Source organism: Brassica napus, chromosome A5, assembly GCF_020379485.1.
Source record: "Brassica napus cultivar Da-Ae chromosome A5, Da-Ae, whole genome shotgun sequence".
Lineage (NCBI taxonomy): Eukaryota > Viridiplantae > Streptophyta > Magnoliopsida > Brassicales > Brassicaceae > Brassica > Brassica napus.
The window spans coordinates 13,706,305-13,722,815 of NC_063438.1; the positions used below are offsets into that span (position 1 = coordinate 13,706,305).

The 16,511-nt window shown below is 34.8% G+C and overlaps 1 protein-coding gene across 1 annotated transcript; it reads right to left on the reverse strand.

Annotated features, from left to right (window-relative positions):
- Positions 1 to 10,413: 10,413 nt before the first annotated feature.
- Positions 10,414 to 15,204, reverse strand: LOC106451653 (DNA polymerase I A, chloroplastic/mitochondrial-like). The gene is made up of 11 exons (XM_048779182.1): positions 14,940 to 15,204; positions 13,839 to 14,580; positions 13,567 to 13,758; positions 12,347 to 13,483; positions 12,166 to 12,261; positions 11,838 to 11,930; positions 11,562 to 11,756; positions 11,378 to 11,470; positions 11,084 to 11,290; positions 10,898 to 10,987; positions 10,414 to 10,807 (listed from the first exon to the last, which is right to left on the reverse strand). The coding sequence occupies exons 1-11, from the start codon at positions 15,059 to 15,061 to the stop codon at positions 10,646 to 10,648; spliced, it is 3,129 nt and encodes a 1,042-aa protein (XP_048635139.1). The 5' UTR covers positions 15,062 to 15,204; the 3' UTR covers positions 10,414 to 10,645.
- Between the last annotated feature and the right edge of the window lie 1,307 nt (positions 15,205 to 16,511).

The window sequence follows — 16,511 nt, forward strand, 5'->3', positions numbered from 1 at the left end:
GCCTTACGAGTAATTTATGGCAAACCCTTTCCTCGTAGGTTAAAGACGATTTTAACGACGAATCGATGTGTCTGAAATTTAAGACGAATTTTTTTAACGGGTGTTTTATGACTATTTTGATATCATTATTTATTTGTTGTAACACTTCATTTACGACGAATTAATAACATATCGTTCATTGTAAATCCTATGTTTTGTTGTAGTGATAATTTAAATAAAAATATTGCTAATGTGTTGCTAAATTAATATTACAAAATATTATTTTGTTTATATACGTAATACCAAATTTGAGTTGGAGTATGAATATATATAGATAACTACGTTAGTGTTAACCGATATTAGTACTAATCATGCTATAGGAACATGAAAAAGATTCAATCTATACTATTAAAGCAGGATCTTATTGTCTTTTTTACCTTAGTCTGCCCTTTTCTTTACTAACATTGCATGTTTTATTAAGGGCAATCAAGTAATATTAATAACACATCTATATTGGGTCATTATTTCGGATCCAGCCCACATCAGATCTCTCTTGGGCCATTTAGGCCGATTAAGAAATCAGATACAATTCTCATATTTTTTTTTCTTTTGGCCATTGAGTCCATGTTTAAATAATTTTTTTCAACTATTCTTAATTATTATTTTTTTTTCTTTTCTTAATATAATTTTAGCATTCATAAAAAAACTGAATTTTTTCATTGAAAAGTATAAATCTTTATTAAAAATATATAATTTTTTATTAAAATATTAACCACATAATAAAATTAATTTATTAGAGTTATACCAACTTAATTCATTAAAAAAATAAAGTTTAATTTTTAAAACATAAATAGTCATTTAAAATAAATTACGATAAAAAAAGATAAAAAAGTTTAAGTCTTTTATAAAATAAAACATAAATATATGAAAATATGACATTTACTACATATTTGTCAATTGAAAAAAATAAAAAATAAATCCGCGCTTTCAAAGCGCGAATCAAAATCTAGTACTATTATTAAACATTAAGTTACAATCTTTGGTTTCACCAAAAAAATCATGATTTTTATTACATAAAATTAATTGCAAAATTAATCAGTACATTAATTAAAAGAATATTTAAAATTTTAAAAAGATTTTGTTAGATTTTTTCTCAACAGATTTTGTTATTCCTAAAACTAAAATTTAAATTTATAGTTAAAATGGATTTGTTACTAATATCCTTATAATTATTTAGAAATATTATACGTTGAATAAACTAATTATTTGAAATATATGAACCTAGACTTCTAATATAACTATTTTGTAGTAGATAAAAATGATGCTTCTTTTTTAATAGGAAAGATACTAATGGTTTGTCCGAGTTTGGCGAGAGTTGTTTGTCATTTTTGTAATTTGATTTTGATTTCAGCTAACATTGTGTATGTTGTATATTATTTCTTGGAGTTGCTAACTGTATAGATTTGTTAGTTTTCTATTCTGTTATTATTACTAGCCTGATGGTCGCTAGTTCTCGGGAAAGGAGTTTATGTGATAGGTAATTTGTTTAGGCCTTGAAAGTTGACATATTTTTTTAATAGCATGTTGTTTGTATTTGTTTGTACTGTGAATATTACGAAATGTAAATTTGTTGAAGTGTATTTATTGACATATTAATGGAAGTAGATAAATAATATATTTTATTAGTTGTTACGTAAACGTGTGGTGACTTAGTCAAACTATATATTTTCTATGCATAACATAAGAATAGAATAAAAAAGGTCCTACTGTCGCACAAATTGTTGGCCGATAGCTGGAGCCTGGAGGTAGGTTTGGGACGGATCCGGATATCCGAGAAATTTGGCGTATTCGGTTTCGAATCCGGACCTATCAAATCCGTGAATTTAATATTCGGATCCGGATTTGTGGTTTCCGGATATCCGGATTTCGGATATCTATCCCGATATTCTATTACCTGCGGATATCCGGATCTGGATCCGGATCTGTAAAAATAATTAAAAATAATATTTTTTGAAAATAAATACTATTTTTTAATATAATACATAGATTAAATATTTATAAATATATATATATATATATATATATGTCTATAATATTGTAAAAAATAAAATATAATATTATAAGATTAATTCATGTATAAATATTAATATATCAAATATAAATACTAATGAAATTTAAAAATTTAATGTGTTTTAAAAATATGGATCTGGATATACGGACCTAAAAATTAAGATATTCGGATTCGGATTCGGTTTGGACGGATCCAAAATTTTACTATCCGGATTTGGATTCGGGCACCCCGGATATCCTATTTTCAGAGCGGATCTCAGATCGAATCCGGATCTCGGATAATAAGTTCCAGGCCTATCTGGAAGTGGTGAAAGCCCTTCTTATGTTATTGTAATAGATATGAAAATGGAAAAAATGGCATATCTAGAACTTGAGTTTGTCCAAAGTAGAACTTTTAGAAGATTATTTAGAAAATATGATTTAAATTCCTGTTAATACCATATACCTTTAAATCAATATATATATATATATATATATATATATATATTAATCTGAATTACAAATACTATTACTTCGTAATTGATTTAATATTTAAAAGGTAAAAACGTGGAAGAAAATATAATGTGCGAGATTTTTTTTTTTTTATGAAATGTTAAATTTATTGATCATCATGGAAAAGAATAGTTATGTACAAAATGAATCTAGAATCTCAAAAACTTTGCTCTTTGCCTCTGTCCTTAACCAATATGGGCCTCAAACCATCGCTGCATCAGTCTCGTTAATCCTCTCTTCTCATAGTATCGAGTTGACATAATCCTCTATTTTATAGTCTTCTCTTTCACCTTAGCAAGGTGGTTTGCTGGTCTACTCCGCTGTGTGTGTCGTCTCTCGTTACGTTCCCGCCAAATGTAATATATAGTAACTTGTAATGCTAGCCTCAGGAGAATAGAAACAAACCTGTCATGTGCTGAGTGGAGAATGCGAGCCAATGTTTCATTCCAGTCAGGCGATGGCGCCGGTCGGAGTAAAGATCCAATAATCTGCAACCATAAGCCATATGTATATGGGCAAGCAAAAAACAAATGGTTTCTTGATTCCTCCGGTTCTCCGCAGAAAGTGCAGCCTTGTATTACTCCCCAAGTTCGCATTCTGGATCCCGTAGAGAGACGATCTTTAACAGCTAGCCAAGTTATAAAAGCATATCGCGGCACCCCTTGTTTAAACCAAATCAGCTTCGCCCAGGGAACCTTAGCATTTTGGGCGCGCACCATGTCCCAAGTGCTATAAGCTGAGAATTCTGATCCATACTCTACATCTCCTCGCTTCCATTTCACACCATCATCCACATTTGGCGTCAATAACAGCGGCTTTGCCTTTATCTGCGCAAGCACTTGCTCGATACCGCTATCCCTTGAGTTCCGAAATCTCCACTGATCATCGACTAAGACATCAGCAATTTTTGCATTGCGAACTATGCCCAGCTTCTGAGTTCCCCTCTCACCAATTACTTCAATCAAGCGCCCTATAGGAAGCCATATATCAGTCCAGAAACCAACAGTTTTGCCATTTCTAACTTCCATACACAAGAACTCCTTGGCCAAAGGTCTCAGCTGGAGGAGCTTCTTCCAAACCCATGAGTCCTTTGCCCCTACTCGAGCATCCCAAAAGGACTCCCCGCGTAGTATAATCTGCTTCACCCATATAGATTTACAAAAGATATTAACCAAAATATGAAATTTGGCTATAATATGATCCTACGTAGAGTAGAACATTGCATAGTGGGTGACAAATCTACTATTCCCTAAGTGTAGAGTTATCAAGCCTCAGGTAGATTAACGATATCTTGCCAGAATAAAACCGGACAAATTATAGGAAATGTAGAATATATAATAATGTTTTGTTTACTTTATATACCAACGATAGATCTGTGTACAATACTTAGTATCCGATTTTCTAAACTAAGTAGATGGACATAATGAGTATTCTATGTTCAGATAAGACATAAAATAAAATATAATTTTACTAATTTTAAAAAAATTAAAGCATATAAATAGTCATACTTATGTACCTAATAATTTTTTTTTAATATTTTTATATTTTAATTTACTATTTTTCCTATTACAGAATGATAAAATATGTTCAAAATGACCAAAAAGATCAAAAGTTGTTCCTCATTTTTCCAATTCTCTCTAGAAATGTTCCTTAAACCCTTCTGTGTACTGTGCCTCTCTATTATCGTTCTCAAATTCCATTTTTGAGTTGTACATAGTGTTTGTGGTGGAGCTCTGGCAAATTGGCATAGTCTGATGTTCATGTAAACGGTGTTGGCGTATTTGGAGGTAAGTGATCTGACGTACGTGGGCATGGAGGCAGTGGAAAACGTCACTGATGGAGAACTCAGCCGCTCGACTAATAATATTGCAATAGCGTAGTTCCAACTAAACTTGGCTGGGAGGTTGTAACTGAGAGCTCATTTTGTAAATGTGAGAGTTAACTGCAATAGGAACTAAACACACAATAACACAGGGTAATCTTTCCAAGAATTACGACTACATGTCCTTTTAAAATGAATTTACAAGTATCATTTTTTCATCAAGATCAAGACAAACCTTGACTTACTCACTTATGTTCAAAGACTTACACCAAATCTCTTGAACTGCTCATGTTTCTAACCCTTAGTGTTTTGCTACTCCTTGCTCGGCCTTTCAAAACTTCTCTTAGCTAAAAGCACTTTTTTGTGTTGCCCAACAAAGACAATTCCAACACCTCTTTATAGGAGAACCCTAAGCCTAATGATCTACCTAATGAAAACTTTTCATTTCCAGTTATTCAACGATTAAGCCTATCTTCCTTAACACATAAGATCGATTGATTCTTCTCCAATACTTCCCTCAAGCTGACTCCACGTCTCATGCTCATGCTCTGTGTTGTAGTTCATGTTGCACTTCTTGAACTACTTCAACTTTGCTCCGATTGTATATTTTCACATTTTTATTTGATAGATTTTATGAGACCTTGTGGTGATTTAATTTGCAACACTTATCTAACAGTTTTAAGCCTGTTTGAAACCAAGTATGTCGTTCAAAATTTTTACTATCTCAAAAGAAGAGAAAAAAGACGATTCGAACGTAGTTGACAGAGAATCTAATGTGGTTTAACAAATAAAGCAGTCCAAGGTTTAAAAGGAGAAATTTTGGTCAGCAGATAAAAAAGATTTTGGAGTTTTATTCGGTAATGATTATGACGATGCTAGAAAGAAGTACATATTGACATTGAAAAATGAACAGATGGTAAAAGAAAGAGGCAGTGGAAAAGAATAGACAAACACCATCATCGTTCCTTAATTGCTAAAAAATCAAAACTTCATATATTTGTTGCATCCATACATAAATATAAAGGCAGACAAGAGATAAAAAATAACGGAGGATGCCGAATCTAAGCATCCCAAACACCCCATGGCGTTACCTAATACTTATGAACATGGTACCGATGATGACGAATCTTCTTCATCTGAACTATTCTTACTTTCTATATTCTTTTCATCACAGAGAAACAGTAATTCCTGATTATAACTAATATCTGTATGGTTTATGTTTGAAAATGGTAACAAACCAAGCATATTTATATAAATGTTAATTTTTGTCTGATGGAAAGGGTTGAATGTCTTCCTACTCTTATTACATTTGACGTACTACTCTGTGCTCTATTAGAGAAAAATAGAGTAAAATATCATCAGTTTATTTATTTGTGATGCAATAGCTTAAGACTGTTAGATAAGTGTTGCAACATTGAACTCACTTGCTCGATCACGAGTCTCAGCATCCCAAACACCCCCATGGCGTTACCTAATATGTACTTCTTTCTAGCATCCTCATAATCATTACCGAATAAAGCTCCAAAATCTTGTTGAGTTTTTTACACATAGAGACACTTTCTCATTTTTCAATTACACTATAGGACATTTTGTGTTTGAGATACAATTTCTCATGCCAAAAAGACTCTTATGACACTAGACTTTATTATTTCTTTCATTGCATTTATGTTTTAATATAAAAGTTGTTTCTTCTCATCACATGAATCTCTCTCCTCTTTTTATTCCACTTTATGTTTTCATTTATTTTTATCTCAAATTCTAAAATGTATTAAATAAAAATAACTGTCATACTAAATTATACATAAAATTATCAATCTTTTAAGATCCATTTTCATATATATATATATATATATATATATATTAACGTGTAAACAAAATTCAGTGTGGACGTGGACACCAAAGCGTGGATAGTAGAGTTATATACTAGTCGTGGACATGTACATCTTAACACGAAGGTCGTTGGCTGATAGCTTTAAGAGGTTATTCTTCGCTATATTCTCTGAAAAGGAATAACCCACATAACCACGTTTCCACCGTTACTCTCACCGTCACCGGCACTGCCGAGGCCACCACCACGATCGAGCGGTTCCAACTTGCTAAAAATATCATTTTTGGATTATGAAGATTTACCATGTGACCACATCCAATCCAACGCAACTAGCTCCCGATCTCTGATAAGACAGCTCTGATCGAGCTCCAATGGATAAGACATCTCTGATCGAGCTGTCTTATCGTAGATCGAGAGCTAGTTGCGTTGGATTGGATGTGGTCACGAGGAAGTCTCCAGCAGATCGATGTACATCAGATCGAAAGATAAGACCTTTAGCGAGTTATAACCAAAACTCGATCGTGGTGATGGTGTCGGCCGTGCCGGTGACGGTGGGAGTAACAGTGAAAACATGGTTATGTGGGTTTCTTCTTCCCAGAGAATATAGCGAAGAACAAGCTCTTAAAGGTGTCCATGTCCACAACTAGTGTATAACTCTACTATCCACGTTTTGGAGTCCACGTCCACAATTAATTTTGTTTACAAGTTAACATACCTATATGAAAATGGATCTTAAAAGATAGAGAATTTTATATATAATTTATTATGACAATTATTTTTATTTAATATATTTTAGATTTTTAGAAGCAAATGAAATATGAAGTACAATAAGAAAAATAATCAAAAAACTAACATTCTCATTTTCTTAAGGGTATAGTTATCCAAAAAACCAGTAGACCCCACAAAAAAGTGTATCACAAGTGTAAAGTGTCTATCAATGTAAAATAAACTCAAAATGTGTCCTAAAGAGTAATCTACTAATTTTTTGTAAGTATTTGAAACTATAAGTACTCGTTTTTAACAAACCAAGTACAAGTCCAAAATTTTAATACTCGTACAAGCCAAGCCGAGTACTAAGTATACCGAAAATACCAAGTACTCGGCTTGTGCCCACCCCTACTATCATTGATCTATTATCTGATCTTCTTGATGATAATTATATTCATTATGCAAATGATTCGGTTCTTCATTATTACCAGCATCCTCAAAATTATTATTACTACTAATAGTTTCATTTCCACGATAACCCTCTCCGTGTTGATACCAAATATAATATTGTGGTGTAAATCATATGTTTACTAAATGCTTCCATACAGTTTCACTACGTGCAAATTTTGAATTCTTGCATTTCTGACAAGAGCATAACATATTACTGCGTTCCTACGTGATCGTTGTAGAGCCCACCTGGTACATGAATGTCTCTAGCCCGCTCAGAAATGCATTCGTCACTCTTCCATCCGAATCTTTATGGGAATACATCCAACTCTGTAACTCGTAAATATTACCGTCATCCGCCACTTTTTTTAAGAATTTTTTTTTGGGAATTGTTTTTTATAATTTTTCTGGAATTTTGTTTTCTCAAAAAAAAATTCTTCTTTTCCCTTGTGTGTTGTGAGACAGTGAGTTGCGAGAAATGACATATATATAAAAAAAAATTTGAGTTTGGTAGGTGAAGTATAACAATGATTTTACTAGGAAAATTTTACTAGGGTGCTCTTACATCGGTTTTACAAGGAATTTACAACGAAATTAAGCAATTCAAAGCGCATTGAATACACGTTTTCACAATAAATAACGGTAACATGTTTCGTCGTAATATCCTTGTAAAATTACGACGAATATTTTTTGCGACGTACTTTCGTCGTAAATGTACAAGGTATTTATGACGAAACGTTTTCCTTGTAATTTTACGTCTACATTACGACGAATTTCTATTTCGTCGTAACATCCTCGTAAACTTCGTAAGTTTACGAGGAAAAATTATCCTCGTAACTTATCGTCGTTACGGAAACGTTTTCTTGTAGTGTGATTTGAAGTTTTTTTTTTAATTTGAAGTTATTCTTATTGATCTGAAGTTTTCATTACAGTTTTGTTTCCTAAATACATTCTATGCAAGCGTTGAAAATTTACTGCCCAAGATATCTCTAACAAGTTGGTCAGGATAAGATAAGCTTAATGTAATCCTAATAGTATTAGACTATTAGTAATTATCTATTACTAAAAGGAAAAACCAAAGTTCTGCTAGCACAATATATTGTTGTTGAGTTGTGACAATGAGATATAAAATTTAATAGTTCAGTTCTGATAGATTTTATAAACATTAAGAAAGTTATTCTTATAAATCCTAAAAACATGTGAAACTTTTATCTTTAAGTATCAAATGGTTGTCAAACAAAAAAAAGTATCATCTAAATTTCATTTTATCTGATCAACCAGTTACGAGTAGCATTATATATAGCAAACAGATTAAAGAAAATTATCTTATTTTCACATGAAATTCTGTATTGTTTAAGGCTTGTTAATCAACCATCAACCATAAATATATTTAAAGCTTATGGTTTGTAAAGATTAAAGATCTTGTTGTATATTAGATACATTTGGTGTAGAATTTTCTTCACACCAAACTATATAATGTGTGACATTGTTGTCTTGTTTTCCTCTTGAAAAGTTTCAGATCAGATGGTTAGCTAAGCAGAAACTTCAATTTTGATCTTGTCTCCTCTGGTTTTCCATTCTCTTATCATCGCCAACGTCTTTTCTACTTCAACTCTTTCTCTGTTTCAATTTTTGAAGACTATCTTCTCTTCTTTTCTCCTTCATTGAGCCAACATTCTGCTTTGTTGGTCCCATATTAATGCCCCAGATGCTCTTAATTATATCTTGTGATCGTCTCAGATGCTCTTGATTATCTCCTACCCAAGTACCTTAACAAGACCCGGCCTGACCTTGCTAGAGTTGCTTCAGATGGTGTGGTTCTTTTTGCATGTCTCCCTGGTCCGCAAATGGTCTTTGGACAATATATATGTGTATGGGAAATCCTCCACTCTTGAGTAAGTTTTTGGCTGTGAGTTAGGTCCATCACTAATATGGTATCAGAGCCCAAGGTTTGGCCCAACATATGATTCCCATATAAACAGTTCCCTACCTATATAGCATGTAAAAGTGGCCCATATTGCTGTGTATTTTCGAGATGTTGGGCTTGGGCTGTTTCCATTGGACCGTTTTCCATCCACGTCTCGAGGAGGCCTATTAATGTTCCACATCGTTTGGGCAAATGGTCTTTGGGCAATATATATGTGTATGGGCAATCTTCCACTCTTGAGCTAACTTTTGGGTGTGAGTTAGGCTCATCACTAATATCCATAATGATAATACTCTTCTTTCATTCACTCTCCATTTACATCAACCCCATCTTCACAAAATTTCATCGTCTTTTGTTGTACTTCGATTGCAGTTACATCGTACTCGTCACTCATTTGCTCTATGTTTACTATAAGCAAACTATTGATAAGTCCCTGAGTCAATCACTATCCATCACCTGAAATTCTCTTATCCTTTTTTAGTGAGTGAGAAGCATTTCCACCAGCTTCTCTGTATCACTATATTTCTTCTTAGGTCTGATCCTTTGAAAAAATTGGTCATGTCATTTTCACCATAATTTGTTCACTCTCTACTTCTCTGTTTTAATCTATTATCTATTATAACCATATTTAAAATTACGCTAGGTGTACGCGTGCAGTGAAGTAGCGTCTAGCATCGAATCTATTATTTAGAAATTAGACGTTGTTTACTTAATGAGTAGTTTTAGGGCTTTTATCTCATTTCACAATGAAATATATTAAATATGTTAATTATTCAAGCAGTTGATACATGGTCATGTGGTTAGTGTTCGTTTACTTAATGCATTCACATTGTATTCTTCACTCATATGCTCTTTGTAGCCACTTTGTACTTTTATTTTTATTTTTAGGTTTAATGAAGTCAAATGACTAAATATCCTCGTCTTCAACAATTAGCCTGCAAATCCCATTTTCGTCTTTTTTTCTTTTTTTTTTTGCGATTTCTCTGTTTCTTTTTTCTTAATCTTGTTAGCTGAAATATAACAAATATACAAAATGATGAACTTTAAAATTTTCACTAATGATTAAGTAACCAAATAGCATCAAATCACCACGCACGTTTTTTCAGCGACCGTGTGTCCTAGATGACACGTTTTCGAACAGGGATTATAACATAAGTTTGCATTCAAACATTGTCAAGTTAGATGAACAGAATAGAGATCTATTTACACTGCCCACTGTATTAAAGGCTTTTCTAACATTTACAACAGGAGAAAAAAAAAAGGCCGACACGCCAAATCTACTACCCAAACACTGCCTCATGGTCACCAGAACCAATAGCCAAAAATAATATTTCTTCCTTTTCCTTGAAGTGTTGTCTTGTTCCTCTTAAGCTTATTTAGCAGCATACCAGTTCTGAGCACATTTCGCATCAACCGATAAATCTACTGAGAGTATATTCTTGCCGTTAAAGGGTTTAGCCATGCAGTCCACAACTATATCCTTGGCCATTTCCGCTGACTCCATTGGTCCTTCCAAGATTACTTCATCGTGAATCTGTTTCCAAGTTGTTGTTACTCACATTTTCAAACGAATAGAGGCTAAAAAAAGTGTACAAAATCAAAGCTTATATTCTTCGTTTGTTACCTGTAGAAGTAATTTCCAACCAAGCTCCTTCAACCGTTGATTTGTCGTTATTTCCAGCATTGCACACATTGCAACATCAGCTGCACTTCCCTGTAAGTGTGGATAATCGATGCTCAGAGTCGGGATTGGCGAAATAGCAAAAGGAAATCAGTATTCTGATAAATCAAAAGGAACGAAATGGAAAACCTGCACTGGAGTGTTGATGGCTGCTCTTTGGATATGATTCTTCTGTGCACGAGACTGATATGCTGGGAATCTACGAGCCCTTCCTAAGAGAGTGAGTACATAACCATCCTTGATAGCTTCTTTCTTACGCAACTCTTGCCATTTCCTTACTTCTTGTCTGTCATTGTACCATAGATTGACCGTCTCCTGAGCTTCTTCTCTTGAGACCTTTAGAGGATGAGAAAAAATAATGGCATTGTTGTAGCTTAATCACACATCAAAGTTGATCAGTGCTAACATTAATATTGATACTACCTTCCAATCTCTAGAAAGCCCAGTTGCGGTTTTCCCATATGCAATTGAAAAGTTGAGCATCTTAGCCTTTCTTCTCTCAGAAGCAAAGGCGTCCTGAGTATAAGATATCCAACAAACAGTTAGGCACAAAGCTTTATGTCAACTACGATGGATTCTAGACCAACTGTAACAAGGATAGATCTACCTTCAACAAGGGTACTGGCGGCTTGTCTTGCCCAGGTTGCGGATGCCACTCAAGGAGCACTTCCCCATTTTCCACAGCTTTACGAATATGTGGATACATATTCATGGCAGTCCTCGAGTGGAAATCTCCACCTGCTTTGAAAGCTTGCATCATGCTTTTACAACCAGCAAGATGTGCCAGAATTCTAAGTTCCAGCTGAAGACAGAGGAGGAATTACAGTCAAAGAGTGTACCCAACCGAAAGTTTCTACAACAACATCAACTTTGTAATTCTCACCTGCCCATAGTCAGCCACAATAAGTGAATTTCCAGGTGCTGCTACAAAGGCCTTACGAATCTTGTACCGATCCTTCTCCAACGCAGGTTGGTTCTAGACAGATAAAGTAAAGCTTTAGTACCAAACTCTAGATGCAACTACAAGATCATTTACTTAGTGTTTGCCAAGAAAAATAAAACTTGACCATTTCACATGAAATTATCTACTACTAGCTCTAGGTAACAACAATACAGAAACAAACTAACAAAAATTTACAGTATGCTCGGTTGATTACCAAAAATTAGGTTCAGGCAATGTTGGTTTGGACAAAAAAATATATATACAGTACCTGCAAGTTTGGCCTCCTAGCTGATAAGCGGCCAGTTTCTGTATTGATATTCAGGGAGCAATGGACTCGACCATCTTTGCCTGATACATTACTTCCCTGTCAGACATGAAAAACAGTTCCATAAACATCAATCAACCTGAAGGAAAAAAAATTGAAAATTCAGAAAGCACAAAAAAATTACCTGTAATGGAAGAATAAAATTTGAGATTAACGAATCTATGGAGCAAACTTCACACAATGAGGCAATAGCATGACAGGCCTCCTTTCCCCTTTCACCCCCTCCAAACGCTGCATATGCTGTTCCATAAGCAGACGTGTCAACATCCGTCTTGGCCTTTTGCGCTTCTGAAGCTTGATCTAGTAGCTGAGCATCATCATCTTCTTCTGCACTAGTCTCTGTAACATCCTCCATAAAATCGTACTCAGCAGAAACTTTCCCAGCCAAGGTTTTCAAAGTGACCCCACTAACAGAGGGCCAACCACTGGCAGTGAACGTTTCAGTTGAGATTGGGGTATCGCTGATCCTATGCAACTTGATGTTTCTGAACTTGGTAGGTGCCTTTTTGCCCTCTTCAATAATCTTGTCAATGTTTGGAATTTTGAAAAGCTTTTCAACCGGAAGCACCTCATCATTCTCACTGTTAGAAATGCCACCAAAGAAGAGCTGACGCAACTGTGTGTCACTGCCAACGTTCATATATTTTGCATCGGGGCAATACTTAGACGCCCAATTTCGAAACCTACTCACAGCGACTTGCTGCTCTGCTTTGGCTACTTTCTCAATCTCAGCCAGGTAGTCCCTATCCACAAGTATCCCTTCCGCTTCCATTTTGACAAGAAGCTCACCAAAGGGTCGCCAGAACTCATGGTAAAAGTCCAACATTGTCCTTCCTGAGAGTAGCTTTCCATCAAGACGCCATTCTTTTAGTTGCAGTTTCTTTGACATGCTCTCGTAAAGCTTCAGCGTGCTTATTGCATCCAAGGCAGAGTACGATATCCAAGCCTCTCGGTCTTCTCGCTGAAGCTCTTCAACCGGAGGGATGACAATTATTTTCCCTTCTGTTCCGTCTTTCTTCAGCTTTCTCTTCCCAAAAATAGTCTTCATCGAAATTTTGCCGAGGAAATCTGCTTCCTCCTTTGTCTGTGTGGCCCCAAGAACTCTTGGGTCGCTTGTAAGCGCTTCAAGCGAGTAACCACCCTCTGTCCGTCTCGCGGAATCCCACAGTCTTGCCATGTGCATTGTGTCAGCATGAAATCCAGAAAGCTCAATTCCATGGTTTCTAATAATGTGGCTATCAAAGCTGTAGTTGTGCCACACCTGAAACGAATAAAGCCAAACATATCAAGGTTTTAATTCAACATATCAAAGCTGTGAGTTGTGCCAGACTGTTTGAAACTCACTTTTCTGATGGATGCGTCTTCAAAATAAGGTTTAAACTCGGCCAAAACCTCTTTGCCGTTTTCACCAAGAACATCTACCCAGATGCAAGATTTTCCATTCCCAAAATCTGCATCTGACCCGCAATAGATACTAAAACATATCAGTCTGCCATGGTCTACAGGTGTTTCATCCTTCACCTCAATATCGGACACCTATAAGCATTGAAAAAACAAGCATTACAATAGAACTCATAACTGTAAGACTAACTTAAACAGAAAAAAATGAAGCACACCTCTGTATCACAAGAGTGAACAAGATTCCTGTATTGATCCACAAGCTTAGCCACCACATTCCTCGCAGCCGGCACAGTATCAACAACAACAACCTTGTCATATATTCTCCTTAGGTTTGCTCGGACTTTCGATGGTTCGTTGCTTTTCTCCACTTTGGAAATGGTAACTGGATTCACATTGCTTGCTTTACCAGAGGCCTTTCCGCTCACAAGAGGTTTTGGTTTTCCATCTCCTTGAAGCCTCACATCCACATCTGACCCAATCCCAACCTCCAAGTTCTTGTTTGGCGACGTCACAACAGGTTCAGACTGCATAACGCCAATCGATTCTTTATGGAGTGTAGCAGAAGTACTGTTATTACCTCTAGGCTTGAATCCATAATCAATCTTCTGAGAGCTTCTTCCACTAGGTGGAGTAACTGGGATGGATGAGCCATTGAAATAAGAAGCATCATCGAGGTTTCTAGTAGCAACTTGGCCATGTCTTGCTCTAAACTTATTTGCTTCGTCCCTCCAAGCACTTACAGTTCCAGGAACTTGATGGTTCACGGTTTCTCCAACTTCTGTCTGGTTCCCAACTTTGTTCGTCTTTGGAACCATCCTTGCCCTGTTAGGCTCCGACAGAAGTATCCACTCTCCATTGAACACAACAGAAGATGGCCGCTGATGAACCGGGTTTTGGAATCCATGACAAACTGTGGAGGTCGAATACCCAACACTCCCTTCTGTGGAAGCTAATCTCCTGAAATTCACAAGAACAAAATTCAACTTAAAACCCACAAAAGTTACAAGACAGAACAAATTAAAACTTCAATTAAATGAAGACACAACAAAGCTATTGCTTTCCCTGAAAATTGAACCTAAGAACTATGAAACATAGCAGATTAGTCCACAATCAAGTAAAGTCTCAACAAACTAAAGCATCAAACAAAGACACCAAGAAGAAGAAGAAAGATTAAAACTTTACTGAAGACATGATTATCTTTCATGAAACCCATTAGCGAGCTTGAAAATCAAACAAAATTACAGAAACAGAGCAGAATAATGGATAATAAGGCACAGACGAAGAAGTAACAGATGAACAAAAAAAAAAGTGGAAACCTTTGAAGGGTTTTACGGCAAGGCACGAGGAAGAAGGAAGAACGAAAAGCCGAGAAAGGGGAAGGAGATAAGTGGCGAAGGAGAGGGTTGCTGTGGGAGGTGAAGGAAACCCCCATGGCCATAAGCGAAGCTAATCGACCCAGCTTGAAGAGAGTGACTCCTCGCTGCAGGCGCGAAGATAAAATAGGGTTTATGGTGGCGATTTTTGTCGGTTTCAAGCAAGTGGAGAGGAAGACAAGATTGTGGCCATCGCTTGAAGACGTATTGCCCTTACCCTTAAACCCTTGTTCCTAATTGTTATTCTCTTTTTTATTAATAATAATGTCAATTAATATACTAACCACACTATACAACCTATGAGGAGGCTAAGATAAAGATAAATTTAGAATTTGTAGTTTAAAATTAAATGGTAAAAAGTGCAAATATAAATTATTATATAACCATCGCTTTTTGGGATCCATATTTAATAAAACACTAGATTTTGACATACACTTTCAAAGCACAGAATAATTTTTGGGGTAAAATTTTATATTATCGCATTTTATCTTTATTTGAAGTAAACATGGGCATAAGTTTGTAACCCGAAGTCTGAACCATCCGGTACGAAACGTAAAAAAACCAGAATGAATCTTGTATGGTGGTATAAAACATATCTGAACTCGAAGTGTTATTAGCCGAACTCGAAAAGGTAACCCAAAAACTCGAAAAACCCAAAATAAATCTGACTAACCCAAAAAATAAAAATAACTGATTTGATTTGTCAAATTAATAACAAATATTAATATTTGAAACATAAAATATGTACTTCAAAGATTTATTTTTATATATATTTTGATATATATATAAAGTTAGCTTTTCATTTCTTATGACAAGTGGCAGAGGGGTTTGATTACGTGTGTCTCTCATATATTTTTTTCTTCTTATATTTTAGATCCTTCTTCTTTTAGATTATTGCAATTTTGGCTAAATATTTTCTAATTGTGCAATATCTAATCTTTTTCGCACTAACCATTATTATATGAAGTTTGATAATCTATTTTATTGATCACTAAAATTCAAGAAAATAAATAATTATATTTTAAATATTTAAATTATTTACAACAAAAATAAGATAAATTTTATTATTTTATTATTTTTGTTCCATTTTTATTATTTTATTTACAAATTATATATTTATTTTACTATTAAAAATCACAATCACAGAGAAAAAACAAAATACCATAATAACACTAACTCAATAAAAGTTTAGAGGTGAAATGAGATCAACTAAAAAGACTAGCTTACCTCATCTTACAATAAAATGTCTTGGATAGAACAAGCAGATATCAAAAAAGATACAAATATAAATCTGAGACAAAACAATCCCCCGAACACAAATGAGTGTGATCAAGTACCAATGAAAAAAGCCAAAAAATAGATCATAGATAGAATAATCATTGGAAGAACAAAGCAACCACGAAACAAGAAAACACATGCCTAAAGAACCAAAAGCACAACCACTAGCTAAGAGGTAAGAAACACCATACAAACTAAACAAGCACATACAAAGGATACATGCCAGGGAAAACCCAT

Excerpts from the sequence above, each read along its gene's own strand:
- LOC106451653 (XM_048779182.1), bottom strand. The coding sequence starts at position 15,061 with ATGGCCATGGGGGTTTCCTTCACCTCCCACAGCAACCCTCTCCTTCGC. Across the intron at positions 11,931-12,165 it reads CTAGGAGGCCAAACTTGCAG|AACCAACCTGCGTTGGAGAA; the intron begins GTACTGTATATA and ends TTATCTGTCTAG. Across the intron at positions 10,808-10,897 it reads GTTGGAAATTACTTCTACAG|ATTCACGATGAAGTAATCTT; the intron begins GTAACAAACGAA and ends ACTTGGAAACAG.